The following is a 19151-nucleotide window of genomic DNA, read 5'->3' on the forward strand; positions in this document are numbered from 1 at the left end:
TCATTGTAGCTAGCTAATACTTGTAAATTTTTTTTCCTGGGCACATGCCTGCCCAGTAATAATAATAAATAGATATAATAATATATTATTTTGTAAAAAAAACTTTTCCAACTATAAAAAAAAAATCCGTACTTACTGTACGTACACACACGCACATTACAAACAAGACATTCTAATAAGTGAAAAGTTGACATCCTCTAGACTCTTAGCTTGTCTGGCTTATGTGGCTTGTGCCTGTGCTCTCCTAGGATACACTGTATTGTTCTGATACGATCAAGCACCAGCAGGTAATCCGGCTTGTGCTCCAAGGCTGACTTGTAGTGCCTCAGTGATGGGTAGTACTCACCCTATATGGAGCAATACAATATGGTGATTACTACAATCATGTGTGGTAGCACTTATATATGTATACATCCATACACTCATGAACCACGAACACACACACCCCCAGAAATGAGCATTCAGTATTGACTCTATTGAGTAATCATTATATGCTCAAGATTAAATTTGCTAGGTCATTTGATTGGCCATCCTAAGCATGTGGGCTACAAGCATGTTAAACACCACACTTTGATAAGCACTTGATACAATGAAAAGCTGTAAGGGGAGTAGCAAAATGTGCTCCAATAAATAGCAACTACCACATGATGGTGATATACAACTGTTACAAGCAAAAATGTGGACCAAAGTATTAGAATAAGTTCCCTGCTACAAAGCTTACTCACGAGTGATCAAATGAGAGAAGCCCTGGGTGAAATTGCTCACTGGAACGCTGAATAGCTGTGAGGTACTTGACATAATGCTAACATAGCATTAATTGTGTGGAGCTTATTGTGTCTTTTGCTGCTGGTCAGACATTTGACTGAACAAGCCATCAAACAATTGATCAAGCCTGATTTTACTCAGAAAACAGCTGATGACCAACCGTTTCTGACATTGCACTGACACACCCACTAAACCACACACATACCACACACATAGTACACAATAAAAATCTCAAAACATGTACAGTAATGTGCTTGTACAAAACGTATGAAAAAAAAAACTCTTAGAATGACTAGTTAAGAGATACCTGAACTATCATATCATGCCACTTGTAGTGTTTCAAATGATTCACAGTACACATTAAAAAATGAACATAATGAATACACATTACGTACCTTTATAGCCAGTATATCTGCCAGTGCAACATGAGCAATGACCAGACCAGGTGTGAACTAAACAATAACAAGAATTTGTGTACATAAAACACTACCAAACAGTGGCATACGCAGGAATTTGGAAAAGGGGTTTCCACTACAGCTAAGTGACTGTTATATTAGAGTAGTTTATTTTACCTGACTGCTTTATTAGAGTATCTCGATCTTTTCACCAAAATCATAATTCAGAACAATACTATAAGTGTTGCTATCATGTTCAAACTATTATTTAACGTTTAAAATGTGTCCTGTTCCATGATAGATTCCAGATTCTGGAAACCTGAAGTTTCAATTTCTTAATGTTTCAAGTGGTGTGTAATATCCAAACCCCCCTCAGTATGCCCCTGCCAAAGATGGACGAACAAAGCAAAATATTTTGGCTGTTATATACAGAGTCATACCTAACCAGTGAAACACTGATCCACCTACGTAGGTGTTACATGTTAGTGCTGGCAAATCCTCCTGGGATTAAGACTAGTACCCACAGGAGGCTGTATATGTACAGATAAAGGTATAGACCTATTTGAACCTCAGTTGTTATGCAAGATATACACAGTTACACAAAATGACATACATACTAAATAATATTACTAACATGCCATCAAGAGGTCATTATTACAAACTCCACATTCAAGTACATGAAGTACACAAGTGCACTGTATAACATACTTCCATGGATAAGGTGAAGCAGACAACAGCATCTGAGACGTAGCCTGATTTGTAGAGGACATTACCAGCACTGATAAGAGCAATATCCTATAGAGTGAAATACATTAGTATTAAGTACAACTATACACAACAGTTAATACATGACATGTCCTATACACTACAGACACCACACACTATACTACCTTGTAATCTTCAGGAGCATGTTGCATGGCTATCCTCAAACAGTCCATTGCAAGGTCAGGTCTACCCACAACCCTCCAATAGAGTGCTGCTGCATTAGTCACCTGCCATGAACCAGGATCCTAGGAGAAAACATAATAATGCACTTCTTGTGTAATATGTTTGTGAGTTAAAGTAACACACAAAAGATGTACATTGTACATATACCCTCAGAACATGCTCTGTGCACAGCATGTATAGTAAACTCCTGTACATGCAGTACAAGACTGGCTCAGTTATGATAAACACCATTGTTACTAGAAATACTCAGATAGTCAATTACTCTAATACAACATACGATAACATACAAGTAATACAACAGACATGTAGTTATGGTGTAGGCAAATACTACTACTACAGTACTTCACAGATCTTATACAACACATTTCTAGCTAATTTTTTATACCTACATCAACCTCCCCAACATGTTGTACACAGTTTACTTCACATGATATACTCGCTAAAATGAGTCATTTTTACCTTCTCCAACGCTAGTGCAAGGTAGCTGCCCATCTCCTCCAAAGAATGGTTAGCTTTAGTGTCCAACGAGACTAAGACCTAATAACAGACAAAGTGATATAAGCATATAATTTCAATTTTCCCCTGTCAGTGAAACATTGATATAAAATGCTGACAAAATACTCTAATTGAACATGTATGGTGGAAACAAAAGTGAGTGAGATTACCTGTTGTATTACTATAGCACTCGGATACAGGGAATATGTAATTTGTAGTTATTCTTCATTAATTGCCAACATATCTGTGTGCTTACCGGCTTTAGATGTTTCTCTGCTGTACAACTCAACTTGTGCCTACTACCAACACCCTAACAAAATAAACAAGACAATTATATTACTACTGTTAACTCACACAAAACAACACATGCATGAACAACAAGTTGTTGTACATAGTACATACAGCTACGTACATACCCATGGGTGACTGAAATGAATATCACATTAATGTTAGTGATATTAAAGGTGAGCAAATATTTGAATAGTTTGGCTACTACAAAATGTTTAATTTATGGCATGTGAAAACTTGGGTTTTAGTCATTAATGGGTAAAACCGATAAAACCAGAAAGTAGTTAGTAGCGCCCACCCTTTACAAAAAGTAAGGGTCTGCTGAAATACAAATACCAAATCATTTCAAAAGGAATTCAATTAGACAACGCATGCAACTGCTTGTTACATCAGATGATTGCCCTTCAATTTGAAAAAAAAAACATTGCACTGCCGAGGTGATATCTGTGTGAGCGTCATTGGCATGCATTAATTGGCTACCGCCGAATCTGGGTAGTAGAAATGATTTAGTATCTGTGTTTCACCAGATCCTTGTTTTCTGTGAAGGGGCGGGCAGCACCAGGCTAGCAGAAAAGTTGCTTGCAGCATCATACATGTACATATTATTGTCTTTAAATAAGTGTGTTAGAGACTTACTACAGGTGTAAAATAAAATCCATACTACATATTTGGTCTCAAACAAAGCCCTATTTAAACTGTTTCGCTTAATTGATCATTATCATATTATGAAACACAACACTTATTCTAAAACTCACGCACGCACACTCACATCAAGGGTGTCAAGAGTGAAAGGTCCAACTCCTTGTACCTCACCAGTACAACGAGGTAGTTGTGGTGACACAGGCAAAGTGGCACTGAAATTGACATAGTCCGTGATGCTATAACAGGAAATGGAACACAAACAATAACATGTTGGTATTATATATGTGAACAATGTATATATACACTGTAATATGAATCATATACTAATGAAAACACTACATTTACAGGTACATACATATTCATTCCTGCCTTACAGTATGAACTCATTACAGTAACATAACTTACTTGATACCCTTAGAAGCCAGAGACAGCCAAGTGTTAGTGTATGGTAATCGTTTAACATTCAACCTCTCCTCACAATCTTCATCATTGGGGAAGGACAGTAACTTCTTTTGTTCATCAGTGGCTGGTTGTAGTGCATCTATTTCATCTGATGTGATAAACAACTTCTTCCGGTGGACAATGGATGCTTGTTTACGATTATTCCTAACATCATCAGCAGTCAACTCCTTCTTCCTCAAGAATAACACTATGTTACTGAAGTATTCAATGGCAGTTTGGCCAGTGTAGTGTTCTATATATTCACCTACACAGGAAACAAGGGAAATGAAACATTTGCGACAGCACAACACACATGGTCACAAACCTGTGACAGTATTAACTGTAGTAACAGTATCACAATCTTTACACTTCCTACCATTACCGTCAGATGGCTGAGAACCTTCATCTCCTACTTCATACACATCTTGGGTCAGTTCCATTATCTTGTCATAGTTATCAATATCAGATAAGGCACTAATCTCTTTACGCTTCTCCTCCAGTGTCTCGATGTAGTGTAGGACGTTCTCTTGGTCTAACAACAGGTCTGCCCTTTCCAGGATGAGCTCAAACTCTCTCTGGAGGTCTTCACGCTTCTTATCTAGTGCTGCCTGCCTTGCCAGTAACTGTTTGTGCTGAATAATAACAAGTGAAGCTGATATACAAGTTGTATGCAGTAATAATACAGTACAATTACACTGATAAACATAACAACAGAACACTAACTGAATATAAACGCATACTGTGCATACACAACCTGTATTTATACATATTGTACTATACAGGATAACATACTAAGGCTGCACTGATTCTACTATAAGTATTGGGCCAATACTGCTGTTTTGAGGTATCGGAATCGGCCAATACATTGCTACAGGTACCGGTTATTACATGTGCCAGATAGAAATGATATCAGTTTGTACTAGCCTATTTGACAGAATCACAGGCATAATAAATGCTTGAAAACATCAAGCAGCATAATGCTGGTGATAACTAACAAAGTCAATTCTTCTCTGCTGAACTTTCTCTGTGAAAATGCAATCCAAGAAAACGATTGATATACTCTAATAGAACAGTCAGTAATTCTAATAGAGCAATTAGTTTAACATGACTGTTTTATTAGAGTATTTACATAGTTGCTGTGACAACCATTATCTAGACTTCTTCTCAAGAACTGGTTTGTACTTCCAGTGAATCTTGTCACTTCATCATGTGCGCATTACAATGAATTGTAAAACTTGTACAGAAATACCATGAGCTACACAAAATAAATAGATATATGGTGTGTTACGTATGGTGCACATTGCAAGTAACGTGTGCAGTGAAGTAGCTAAGATACTTGGTATTGGTACTTGTAGATACTTCCAAGGTGAGTAGTTGAAGTATTGGTAAAAGGTGGAATCGGTACAGCTTTATTAAACATATGCTGGTTTCCATGAAAAGACTATAATATTACAGTACACATGTGTATACATGTACCTACACTGTATGTACTTACAGTATGTAAACACTTATGATGTAGTACTTAATTCCTGCAAAACGATGGTTAAGCATGTATGTACACATGGTATATTGACACTATAAGATGTCCAGTCTAAATTATGATGCCACCTAGTGTTGCACCGATAATCGGTTTAATAATCAGTATCCGGCTGATATTGGCTACTAGCCGATTAATCGGTTTTGATTAAATTAAAGCCGATGCTAATCTCCACTGTGCTGTGTAGTATAATGATGTGGGGGAGGCTAGACATAAGTTATTTGGCATTTTAATTAAGTTATGTGTTGATGGTTTAGTGGTGACTACAAGCCATGCCCATAATAAACTGTCAGGTTTTAGGCCATGCCCAACAGTAAACTGAGGTTTAGGTTTCTATGTAGTACCAGCCATTTGTCTCAACCATATAGCAGTAGCAAAAAGGGAGTGTATAAACAGTGGAATGGAATACTGGAATGGTGGAATGGAATTTTTTAAAGTTCAATATCATTTTTTACATCCAAATAAGTACAACTCCTCCCCTTATGTAAGTAAATAAATAGGATCTCCCTTGAAGTCAGTTTATTTAGCATAATTCACCTCACCATATACAAAGTTTACCAATGTAGTGTAAAGTCAGTTATGAACATGCACAATAGCAGTTTATTGGGAATACCAAGAAGACTCCTGACTCAACCCTTGTTCCCAAATGATAAAAAGTTAGCTAGCTAGCTGATTACATGAATGCATTGTAAAAGTGCATTCACTGTATAATGAAGTATTCATTTATTTATTATCAACTTTATCAGTTAAGCACTGGAGGGTGAACACAGAAGGCAGAGCCTATACGAGGTGTTTACCATTAACCTAGGAACCTAAGCGAAATCTTTGGGAAAAGTGAAATGCGACTATCTTGTAAGCATTTACATTGAGCCTTTCCCACAATTATGTCAGAAAATAAAATTTAAGCCAAACTTCATTGTAGCAGTGCCACATTGCACACTGAACTGAACCACAGTTAGTTTCAGACAAGTAATAAAGTATTGAGTTATAAGTCATACAAGTGTTATGGTGAGGAAAAGTATGCTAAAAGAGCTGACTTCAAGGTGAATCCTATTTATTTGCTTACATAAGGGGTTGTACTTATTTGGATGTAAAAAATGATATTGAACTTTAAAAAATTCCATTCCACCATTCCAGTATTCCACCATTCCAGTATTCCACCATTCCAGTAGTCCATTCCACTGTTTATACACTCCCGTAGTTAAATGTACTTAAAACCTTGTCAACATTAGTAGCTTTTGCTTGTGATATACATCTAACTTTATATTTTAGTCTAGAATGAGCTGTATATCAATGCTTATGTCACTAATGTGAGTCATTTAATGATGAGGTTGAGAGATAGTGTTATTAGTGTATATCGGATCAGTTATCGGTATCGGCTGCTTAATATCGGTTATCGGAATAATTGGCTAATTTGGTTATCGGTGCAACACTAATGCCACCTAGGGATGATGTACATAAGTATGACTGTAGTTGACAAGTACACAGGAGAGCTACATACTTATATGTACAGCTTCACAGTCAACTGAAAAAGTGGACATTTTACAACCACACTACACTTTGTATAAAATTTCAAGAAGGCAATACAAATACAAGTGCATGTACGTACATACATACATACATTTAATAGTCGTAACACGGGCATAAGGGCTTCGCCTGAATGCCTTGTGTTACAGCTAATATACAACACTTCCTAGGCTGATGGTCTGTACAGGGTGATCAATCACCCAAGCCAATATGAGTGTAACCACTGGATACGTATATGATATATGTATGCCTAAAAAATTTAATTATGGGACAGCAGCTAGCAAGTTTCTGGTCATGTTTAGTTATGACGAACGGACAAATCCTAGAGATAAATCACGGAGAATTTTGGTTAATGTTTTATTCAGCACTATTGAATAATTTATGGAATAACTACGTACTTTACTAAAGGCCTAGATAGGTAAGCTTGCTTGTAGAGTAGCTACTTCATGCAGAGTGGTAACTTTGTGATGGGAGTATGGTCCGTATTTGGAAATGGAAACAATTTAATTGGCGGATATTGGCGGAAACTAATTTAATTGGCGGAAACAAATTAATTGGCGGATAAGCTATAGCACTAGTTCCCACCTTAGCCTAACATTTTTCAACTCGTACATGTAGGAAAGCCAGGATAGCAAAATGCTCTCAACCTGAGTGGTTTTCAATACAAAATCCAAGTTGTGCATGAGCATTAATCGATCCCCACAATTGATTTCAGCCTTTACGCCTATATAATTGCTGCCCAGATGCAGCCCGGGCTACATTTTGTAAGCAGCTCGGCTAGCTAGGCTACATTATGTAGCCCAGGTGGCTCCTTTGATCTGAGGTGCAGTGTGAAAGTGTTTCATACTTACACACACATGCATTTACTCAACTAACATGTACATAATTTACCTGTTTCTCTAGTTCCACTCTCTCTCGTTCAAACTTCACATAACACCTTACGGTCCTGAGGTACTCCAGTGCACCAGGGAACTTGGCATCACGTGTGAGCACATAACGAAGATGAAGGGAACAACCATCCAACTCTCCAATGGAAGACAACGTCAATGCATAAGTGTAGTGTGATATCAACTAGAAAGAAATTGTACATCCAAGCAAGCAACATTACTCCTAATAACCTATACTTCAATGGCATTTTTAAAATTGAAGTGTGTACTGTCAGGAGCCCATTTGCATTACAAGTCTGCACCTTGTGGTGCTTGTGGCTAAGATCATCAGTTTGTTAAAGTGATCATGTCAAGTAGATCTAACAAGTTATATAGTTAAGTTTTACGTACTTCATGACAGACTACCTCATTTATTATTGGTGACAAGGGCTCACTGGTTACAATACATTAGGATGAGTACAAACATTACTGGGTACTAAGTACTAACATCCATATATGGCTTTACAACGCTAACAATACTTACACAAAAATGCTATTAATCTAACATGTTGGGACTTCATATTTCTAGTAAGGATTTACATCAAGTAACACAAAAATTAATTACAATACACTACAAAATATGTTACTATAGAAAGAATGATTTTGAAACCTGTACTTGCAAATGATATGGCAATGACCCCATGAACATAAACATTTGCATATATATGGAATCTAAGCATTTGTAGTAGATAGCCAACACCATCACCTGTATGGTAAAGAGTGACCTTATGACCCACTACAATACAGGCCAAGTGTACAGCTATGTGCTGTAAGTAATTATTAAGTGTACTAAGAGTTTAGCTATCTTGTTCACTAATGGTATGTACTGAATTCAACACATGTCATACTAGCAGGGAATTTCTTACAATATTTGAATACCACGTACGGTACAGCATACAAACATACTTACCTCATGTGGTCTTATGTCAACAGCAGCTCTGGCAAAGATGGCAGCCTCTTCTAAAGCCTCAATATCAAGCATCACATTAGCAAAAGCAATATAAGCAACATCTTTGTAGAGTAGAGGAGCAAAGTGAGCCGCTCGACGGTAACATTCTATAGCTTGATATGTGTTCCCCTTTAGCCTCCAGTAGAATCCAGCCAATGAGAATAGAGCATGGTTGGGACCGTGCTACAGACAAAGAAATTCACACACATACAAATACAAAGCTGTATACAGTGGAACCACCATTATCCCAACACCTGTGTACTAGTACTATCACAAGAGTGTTCAGATAATCTCATAAAATAAAACAGTACACACATTCTTCCATTTACAAAAACTCTAATAGAGCTGTCACGTTTTCAACTGCATGAATGTACAGTACTTACTCGTAGTAGTCCTGCATAAATTAACTTTCCAGCTTCATCTACTTCAGTAGCACCCTTGACAGCAAAGTATTTCAGAAATCCATCCTGTGTGGGGAAGCATAAATTATATAACAATTTTAGTACAGTATACATAAACATTGTACACAGAGTGTAACCACCCAACCCTTGGATGGTCATGTTTGTACGTACATACATACATACATGCATACATACATACATACATACATACATACATACATACATACATACATGCATACATACACACAACATAGTTACATAATCTAGTCCACTAACTTGAATGAAGTCCTTGTATTGAGCAGCAATGGACTCATCAGTATAATCAAACAGTTTCCTCTTAGCTATGGCTGGTAGGTGGTCCATAGCATGTATAGTGTAGGACAACTCAACAATGTTGTAGCAGTGAGGAGTCTTCATCATACGAGTTGGAGTGTTAGGTGTTATTGCAGCAAACATTTGCTCATAACTATATGAAGGATAAACATGTTTGATATGCAATGCACAAATATACGTACATGTAATTGGATCTGTAAAAAATAATATTTTTACAGTAGAATGCACTGAACATAATGGGGTAATCTACATACAAATTATAAAAAAAAAATCCTATAAAGTTTTTGAGCACACATTTTGCAATGAAGGAAGGTGCATAGAGCTGTGAAACTGGACAGAATATCATAACTGGTTGATGAGCAGATTGTAACTGTCGGTTATCCGGTTAACTGAATTGAATGACACTTCCGGTCATTTTAGACTGCACCTAGTATGTAAACTATATACACAAGAAAAGTAAAATGAACATTTTGAGTGAGATCGGTTATAAAAACTGAAACAACTGGCTGGATAATCAGTTTATACAGAAAGGTTTCACAGCACTAAAGGTGCTAATGGCAAAAGCTTGGTATCCCCAAAACAAGAGGAGTTAGTTTTGTGTCAGTGCTCTCAAGGAGATGGAAGATAGCTTCTTTTTCTTATTAGAGATTGTTTTCTGCATTCAGCATAGTTTTAAGTTACAGGTTTCTGACTCCCTGCTTCACAGGCTTACTGTTAGCCTCCTTGCAGGTCCCTAGAGGAATAGTTGTCCAATAAATAAATATAATTGTGCAGTTTACTCTTGTGTTTTCTCAGTTTACTCTAGTGAAACTAGAGATGATGGTAGCTATAAGGGAAAATCCCTACTTGGCGTTGTAGCAATGTGGGAAAAGCCAGAATCGGTATGTTCAGGGATTTTCGCTCATAGTTACCCTCATCTCTTGTTTCACTACTTTTATCACTGGAACTCTACTTCATTTTAAATTTTATTACACTTGCAAGAGCATAGCTATAAAAATACATGTGTGGTGATGACTGACGTGGACTCAGCACTGATTATTAGAGATGTGGTAGAGGGAGTTGACCTTGAGGGGAGGGTGTACAAAGCAAAAAGATGTAATTTAAAACAGAAGAAATGATCAGAATAAAGAAATTGAAGAATAAAGACGATGAACGAGCCAGTTAACAAATAGTCACCACATCAATAAGTAAAGTAATAAATGCTGCAGCATTTAAATTTTGGCCCATTGCAATTGTTTTGTAAGCCCAGCTTAGCTGTTACCTGATACTACTGAGGATACTACAGCCTGTTAAGTGAGTCAAATAGTTTCGTGACATCTAAATACACAAAGAAAGTGAAAATTAATGACTATGCCAGCCATCCTGGCATGAAGATGACAACCATATAATTAAAGATAAAAGGAATGGCAAAGTGCAGAAAGGCAGACATTCATTTGAACCACATCCCACCAGTGAGTTTGTTGTTGTGACAGAAAATCGTGGCTATGCACTGTGTTTCTGGTTTCTAGTTTTACAACTGTGGGCAACGAGGCAGACAGACCAAAATACAGGCTTTGGCGATTTATCTGGCTGTCTGTAAACGTTCTTGTTTTTCACACTGTATGTGATGTTGAAAAGAGTAAGACTCTTCCATAAAGGTGATTTCATCTCATATGATGTTCTATGATACTTTTAGATGTAGCAGCGTACATCACTTTAGGGGGAACCCTACTAAACTGTACTACCGTACTGTTTGATAAACACACATAAAATACATACAGTGGATTCTGTGTAACCAAGAGTGAACTCTAGGTGTAACTATAGGGACTGTCCTGGTTTCCAGATTAGTTTATGTACCTACGCAATTATTGACTTACTTATGGCCTCGCTGTGTGATATCAATATCCATCCGAGAAGACTTCACCCATGATGACAAATTCTCCACAACATCCAAGCACTCTGTTTTGTCTGGCCAACTTGGATAGTCAAAGAAATTAGCTGGACCAACAGGTCGTGGAAACAGTCTCTCCTCCAGCGCATGAGGTAGAGGATTGTAAGGACGAAACTCGGAGGTTTGGTAAGAGTCTGCAAACTGTTGCTGTGCCCCAACATCTGATGGTGTTTTAGCAGCAGAAGACTTTTCAGAGTCGGATTGCTCTAAGATTTTATTGTTGCTTTCTCCTGTGCTGTCATCTCCGGAGTCTGTTTCATCATCTTCATCAACATAAGAAAGTTTGGATGACTTTTTACAGTCATCTTCAGGGTTGAAAATGACACGAGGTTTCTGCCTTCGCTTTTTCTTTGTTTTGGTTGAAGATCCCTCAGCATTTTTTGAATCTTTCTCTGGCTGGTCCTTTACACTGTCTTGAACAGTGTTCTCATTACCAGGAGGTTGTTTTCCTTGCTTAGCAGTGGCATTGGTTGCCTGAGGCAATGCTGTGCTATCCCTTCCATCAGAAAATGTTGTCTTATTGTTGTGCACAGACTTGCTGTCACCAGTTTTGTCCTTTCTGACTGACCCTGAGGATGTCTCATGCTGCTTGTGCTTTTTATGGTGTTGTTGCTTATGATGCTGTATTGAGGGTCCACTTAAGTCTATATCAATTGGTGGCATGCTCAACTTATCTAACCCTGTATTAAAGCAAAAATGATTTCAAACAGACATAATTATCATATACCTACTGTACATGCATATGTGCATAATGCTGTGATTGTACCATCCATGCATTAAACGTACAAACACAAACACGCACGCACACACGGCAATGATACATACTCACATATTGATACTCAGTACATACACACCTGGTATATCAAATTTGGAAGGGATAACTTGATGTCTTTGTAAGTCAGAGTAGGCGGTGCTGTACTTGTCAATACCATTCCTGGCCTCCTCAAACTTCACAGAATAGCTGTTAACAGTCTCATGAAGTCTCTTCTCACAGTGAATAGCGTGCCAGAGGGAGCGACCATCTTTAAAGTTCGGTTCTACAGCCAGTACTTTCTCTATGTGCTCCAATGACTTGTTGTACATCCGTTTTGTCTGAAACAGGTAAAACGAATGGTACACAGTTAATACACACACATGTTGATCACTGATATTTAACACACTACAGTAGGATATATACAAAATTACACTATTTGGATACACAGTCCCATATTATATAGGAGTGCTTTTGCGTAGGGGTACGCAAAATCTCCTATATAATAGGGGTACGCAAAATTACCCCTATATAATATGGGAGTGGCAGCATTTATATAGTGTACCCCTCCCTACACATTGGCGTTCTCCCATAATATATAGGAGTAATTTTGCATACCCTGACACAAAATCACTCCTATATATTATGGGAGTAATTTTGCGTACCCCACGCAAAATCACTGGAGTAATTTTGCGTACCCCACGCAAAATCACTCCTATATAATATAGGAGTGGAGTAATTTTTAAAATCACTCCTAGGAGTAACTTTGCGTACCCCACGTAAAATCACTCCTATATAGTACTGGAGTAATTTTGCATACCCCACGCAAAATTTTGCGTGCGCATAAACATCCCTATAATATTTATGGGAGTAATTTTGCATACCCCATGCTAAATCATCGGAGTGAATTTGTGTATCCCACATATACAACAAAATTGGAGACAGATTATACACTGTCAGTAGCACTAAACTGAAGTCATAGGCACCGGACAGCTACAATGCTGATGGTAGCTTGTCCTCCTTGTATTGTGATCCATTCATGTGTGTCATGGCTTCAGTGTGAGACTTAGTACCTGCATTAATTGTTCTCACAGTTTTCTTTACTTGATGTGTTATGTATACAGCATACTTAACATAGTAGCTGAAATATCATGCATTTTACCAATGGTTGGGGTCCACGCTTTTACAAGCGAATCTTTCCATACTGGTTAGCTATTCGTGCTGCTTCATTTATAATGCTGTGTAATGGACTGAGCATAGCTGCATACTGACTTCTGAATTTCTACTATTTAATGCTTGTGGCATGTTTTTACACAAAAAAATCATAATCATACTTTTTATGCAATACCACTTAATTAAATAAATAAATGAGTGTAAGGAAAAAAATTGTACCCATGCGTGATGTTTGGTGGTGATTCTATCATTAAATTTAAATACCTGCACATACATAACATTTAGAATATCAAACAGTACGGTAGTACTGTTTAAGTAGGGTTTGCATCAAAAGTGACGCACGCCGCCAAAAATACCGCCCTTAAAAACCAGCTTAGAAACTTCTTACGCGACGAAAATTACCTTTACGGAATAATATTAGTCCATCTAACATCAAATGTAGCGTTAAAAGCAAGAAAACACTTACTGGCGGCCGGATATAGAATTTTTTTAAAATCGTCAAAACTTGAAATTTCGTTTCACTCACTCACTGACCACAGTCGCAAGCCTAGAGCCCAAACGAAGCAGTGCACGGTCACCATTTTACGCCACAACAACAAACTCACTGGTGGAATGTGCCTTTTGGGGTTCCGACAAGTGTGCGTCCTATGCACCTTGTCTTTTTTTAATCTTCAATCATTCTGCTTGTCTTCTTCATCCAACGAAACCATACCGAGGCTTTAATTTTCCATATCAACACTTTCTTTTTAAGCAGCATAATAGACACCACAAAATTATTTAAGACGCTTAGACTATGCTACTGTACGGCCCCAGACTGTACGGAGGTACCAGTACTCCACGATAGGTAACAAGGTCACGCCCATTCTTTATTCTACGTATTATCGATCGAGACCACGCCCCTTTTATGCTAGCTGTATTTGTGACCACACACTCTTAAGTTGGTAGGCTGATTCGAGATACTCTAGTCTAATAATCGTTCGAAACCACTATGACCACACCCCTTTTTGGGGCAAGCACATCTTTGCAGGCTGACTAGAGATACTCTAATACAGCAGTCACCCTAATAAAACAGTCACATGTTTATAGCTAGCTGTATGCTTTAACAAAAAAACTAAACAGGTTTCAAGCTATAAAAAGTAGGGAAGCTTGAAACCTACTTCATTCTTAAATTTATAATTTTTAATATACTAGTATCATACAGTACAATAGTACTGTATAGTAGGGACGATGAAGGTGTGGGTGTGGTCCACAAAGAAAAATCTACCCAAAATCATCTTCAGAAATCCTTCACGGTCATTTCACAGTATTGGTCAGGTATAAACAAGCCCAAATGTGTCTTCAGAACGACCCGAAATGTTTCTGACGAGGTGCTACGAAATTTAAAAAAAATATTATTTTAGCGAATTTTCTACTGCTTCACTGCCTGCCTCACCGATGCGTTCAGTCAAGCGTAGCAGAAAACTGGCTACAGCTACAGCCTTGCTTCTTTGGCAGAAACGCTTCGAATTTTGTGGAGAAAAAACCTTTCACAATATTAAATATCTATAATGTGTGCGCTACTGTCTTACTGTTTTATCTTTGATCCTTCTTTATCGTGGCCATCTCTCATGGTTACGGCTTCCATCAAAGCACGCATACCACAGCGCCCTAACATATTGGAATAAACATGTAGCATAATTGTAGCAAGCACATGATTTTAATGTTGGGATACACCTAGGGATATGCTGTGCCTGTTCAACATCGCCACTACACACGTAAGGATTAGAGTGTTTGCTTTGGCTTGAAGGTGGTTTCTTTTCCATGTTTAAAAACCGGTTGTATATGGCGCCTCTCTACAGACTCTATGGGTAGCTTTCCCAGAGCACTTTTCAGGCATACAACTAAAAAGGTTCGCGTATCTTGTCATCTAAATAGTGGGCGTGACCTGTACTTACGCGAACTAAAAGTAAGAGCAGCCCTGAGGCTTTTTTTGAGAGAATTAGTGGAAAATAATACTGTAGACACACTATAAAACAGTTGAAAAGATACTTCTGTGGGTAATGTGTTGTTTAAAGCGGTTTGTTAAAAATCTGCATCCTTAGGAACGTTTAGTTGTGTATTTTGAGAATTGCAGAGGGTGAATTACTAAATACGGTTATTCAACAAAAAAGTACACAAACAAGTGCAAGAAAAATTAGGAATTTTCCAAATGAGTAGGGACTGCAGCAATAAAAAGCACTGAAACAAGCTGCTGAGACAAAACACCACTGAATGATTGCATTTTAATCCCCTCTTTATCTTCATTCATGTTAATGACTTATCTTCATTCATGTATGGTTAAAGTAGGGAATATTTCAGTTGCGTTTTGTCTCTGCGGCTTGTTTCAGTGCTTTTTATTGCTGCAGTCCCTACTCATATGGAAATTCCTCTCTTACACTTGTATCATTAGCACTTATAACTGCATACTAAACTGCAGGGACATTAAGCTACTTGGCTAAGTACAAATTGAACAAGTCCAGCTTCTTCCTTTTACTAAAACATTAGTTGGAATGCACAAACAGTCAACATGATACCATCTGCAGCATTTACTACACATGTACTACACATTTACTACACTGCTTCATTTTCTCCTTGTTCTTGTATCGTCGCCAGATACAGTGCAAATTCTCAATGATGATTGTTTTAACTGCTTCCTTCTTGTTTGGAAGATGATTAGCGACTGGAAATAATATCATCTTTTCTTCTTCAAAACAATGTACCAAGTGTTGCCACATCCAAGCCTGATTCCAATGAATTGTTGACGGATTTTGCTTATTGCATAATGCAGTAGCCACTGCTAAAGGAAACAGCCCACAGGAATCGTCTCCCTTTTGCTCTTGCATAAACATACTTTTGATGGTAGCTACATCTCCTTTAAACTGAATGATTTTGAGAATTAGATCTACAACTGGGGATGATATGGTTGAGCATTTGCTATCGTATAGGCAAACAGATGACTTATCTTCATTCACGTTAATGCACACCCAGTGATTTGATCGGATATGTATGATTTGGATTGCACCAGCAGGCAGAATATCACAGCTCCTGGCTGCAACTGTCAAAGTGGAAATCAGGCAGGCAGGCAGTAGAAAATTCGCTTAAATAAAAAAATATATAAAATTCCGTAGCAATTTGTCGGAAGCGTTTCGGGTTGTTTTCAGGGCATGATTGAGTTTCATTTTACGCAACCAATAGTGCCAAGTCTTCGTGATGGAAAATTAAGGCTGGTTTTTGGGATATAATTAATTGCATGGGTGAGTGGCTTTATCCACTTGTGAAAAGTCAATAGATCATATTCTTGTGTTCATGTTCAGCCCATCACACAGCATTAGTTACAGTGAAGAATAGCATTTGGAGGTATGTATTGTGAATTGGTGCAAACCTCCATGATCCCCAATATACAGTACTTTAGTGTATGATATGTGTAATTTTTGCGTTGGGTACGCAAAATTACTCCTATATTATATAGGAGTGATTTTGCGTGGGGTACGCAAAATTACTCCCATAATATATAGGAGTGATTTTGTGTCAGGGTACGCAAAATTACTCCTATATATTATGGGAGAACGCCATAGCGTAGGGGTACGCAATATAAATGCTGCCACTCCCATATTATATAGGAGTGTGTATCCAAATAGTGTAATTTTATCTTTAACACACTACAGTACGAACACACAAAGCCTAAAAGCCCAAAAGCCTATGGTAGCTGTACGACATACAACTATTTCCATCCAGTGGACCAGCACTGAGATGCCTGTGCACCTCTCAGGCGCTTTGAGCCTTGTGTAGGGAAATGCTCCTGGGGAAGACCGCAGGAGGACTGTCCAGGTCTCATGGAAAGAGGCCATGGAACCAGAAATTCCATAACAACCTCAACACCACTAAATGAGATAAGAACAGTTGGGCATTTGCTTCCCCATTAAACACTAGGTATCTATTGACACTGTGCCATCAGGTCCCCAATGTACAGCTAAGTAGACTGGAGTAATGTGAGTAAAGTGTCTTGCTCAAGGAAACAACAACACCTAATGGACATAACCAAGCATCAAACCTGGAACCATTCGATTACCAGACTGATGTTCTAGCTATGCTGCCTCACGCATGAACACACACACACACACACACACACACACACACACACACACACACACACACACACACACACACACACACACACACACACACACACACACACACACACACACACTCACCACATATATGCCAGCCAACACATAACGGTACAACAAGTTACTGCTATTCAGAGAGACAGCTACTTCTAATATGGTGGCTGCATCAGACAACAACTTGGACCTCTGCAATACACTAGCCATGTGTAACAGTGCTACATCCATTTGATCACTAAACAAGTATACCACAGTGAATAGTGTCTAATGACAATCATTGTGTTACATACACACATGCTACACACAAGGCAAACTGTGTGAATGCTATGGGAGTAAGTAAACAAATTAAGTAAGAAACCACAATAAGAATATCCCACAGTGCTTAAGTTGCAGTAGTATGTGTAGTGTGTTCACACCAGACATGTGTGTGCGTGTTTGTATGTGTGTGTGTGCGTGCGCGCGCGGGTGTGTGTGTGTGTGTGAGAGTGAGTGTGCAGTGCCAGTGTTTGGGCATGCATAAACTTACAAACAAGGGTATACATTATATTTACATGACCTATACTAATCACTCACATTGGGGAGTAGTACACTGCCCTCTTAGCACACTCCAGGACATTGTTGGCATTCCCTTTGTACCGCCAGTAGATTGCAGCAAAGTTGAACAGCACCCATGATGTGGAGTTCTATAAGGACATGACATATATACAAACATATTTAGTACACTACACGCACGCATGCACACACACACACACACACACACACACACACAAACCTTTTTCATAGCTTGGTTAACAAAGTGACCATAGTTCTCCATGGAGTGATATACGTCATCCTCTATATTCACCTCAGCCTTGTACATACCCAACTCCTTGCTCCTCTGTATACCATCCAAGTGTTCCATGGTCAACATACTGAAGGGAAGTGGGAAGGAGTCACAGTATGGCTGCAGCTTGCCCGGTGAGAAGTTGATATAATGTGAAAGATAACTCTCATATCTGTAGTAAAGGAAAATAGCAGCAATACTATTGTGTAAGCCACACGTATTATCAAGACTAGTAAATACTTTTATACATAACAATTGTGAATCAAACTATCCTTTAGTAATTGCTGTTCTTTGCATGGGTAGAATTGGTTTGAGAAAATTATAGAGTAACAAATATAGGCTCCAGTATTTAAATACCAAAACCTACGTAAATTATGAATTTAAGCATTAGGTGACTGGCTTAGAATCCATGAATGTGGGTACGTTGCTACGGGAAACTTGGTACATATATTTGAGGTCTTGCACTGCCTACACGTCATCATTGACTAGTAAAGTATTACAAAACAGATCAGATAGTCGTGTGTTACACAGCAGATTACTACATAACTTTAAGCACTTATGAGAGGTGGCATTTGTGGCTGTTAAGACAGGTTTCATGGTAACAGGTATACAAACTACATTTTCACAGGTGCAAATATCTGAATAAAATTACATTGTGTTACTACAACTGTATACATAAAGACTT

General features: G+C 38.1%; 1 protein-coding gene across 1 annotated transcript in view; it reads right to left on the reverse strand.

Moving 5' to 3' along the window:
* Positions 1-19151, reverse strand: part of LOC136259538 (tetratricopeptide repeat protein 17-like) — a 20039-nt gene continuing 888 nt past the window's right edge. The window contains exons 3-20 of the mRNA XM_066053002.1: positions 18416-18638; positions 18217-18326; positions 17731-17878; positions 12432-12669; positions 11504-12257; positions 9591-9780; positions 9297-9380; positions 8875-9096; positions 7930-8109; positions 4300-4606; positions 3939-4239; positions 3661-3769; positions 2860-2913; positions 2568-2645; positions 2051-2170; positions 1869-1955; positions 1161-1217; positions 1-347 (exon numbers count right to left, since the gene is read on the reverse strand). Of these exons, the coding sequence (XP_065909074.1) occupies positions 198-347; positions 1161-1217; positions 1869-1955; positions 2051-2170; positions 2568-2645; positions 2860-2913; positions 3661-3769; positions 3939-4239; positions 4300-4606; positions 7930-8109; positions 8875-9096; positions 9297-9380; positions 9591-9780; positions 11504-12257; positions 12432-12669; positions 17731-17878; positions 18217-18326; positions 18416-18638 (3412 nt within the window). The 3' untranslated portion in view covers positions 1-197. The remainder of the gene's footprint in view (positions 348-1160; positions 1218-1868; positions 1956-2050; positions 2171-2567; positions 2646-2859; positions 2914-3660; positions 3770-3938; positions 4240-4299; positions 4607-7929; positions 8110-8874; positions 9097-9296; positions 9381-9590; positions 9781-11503; positions 12258-12431; positions 12670-17730; positions 17879-18216; positions 18327-18415; positions 18639-19151) is intronic.

Source organism: Dysidea avara, chromosome 7 (assembly GCF_963678975.1).
Source record: "Dysidea avara chromosome 7, odDysAvar1.4, whole genome shotgun sequence".
Classification (NCBI taxonomy): Eukaryota; Metazoa; Porifera; class Demospongiae; order Dictyoceratida; family Dysideidae; genus Dysidea; species Dysidea avara.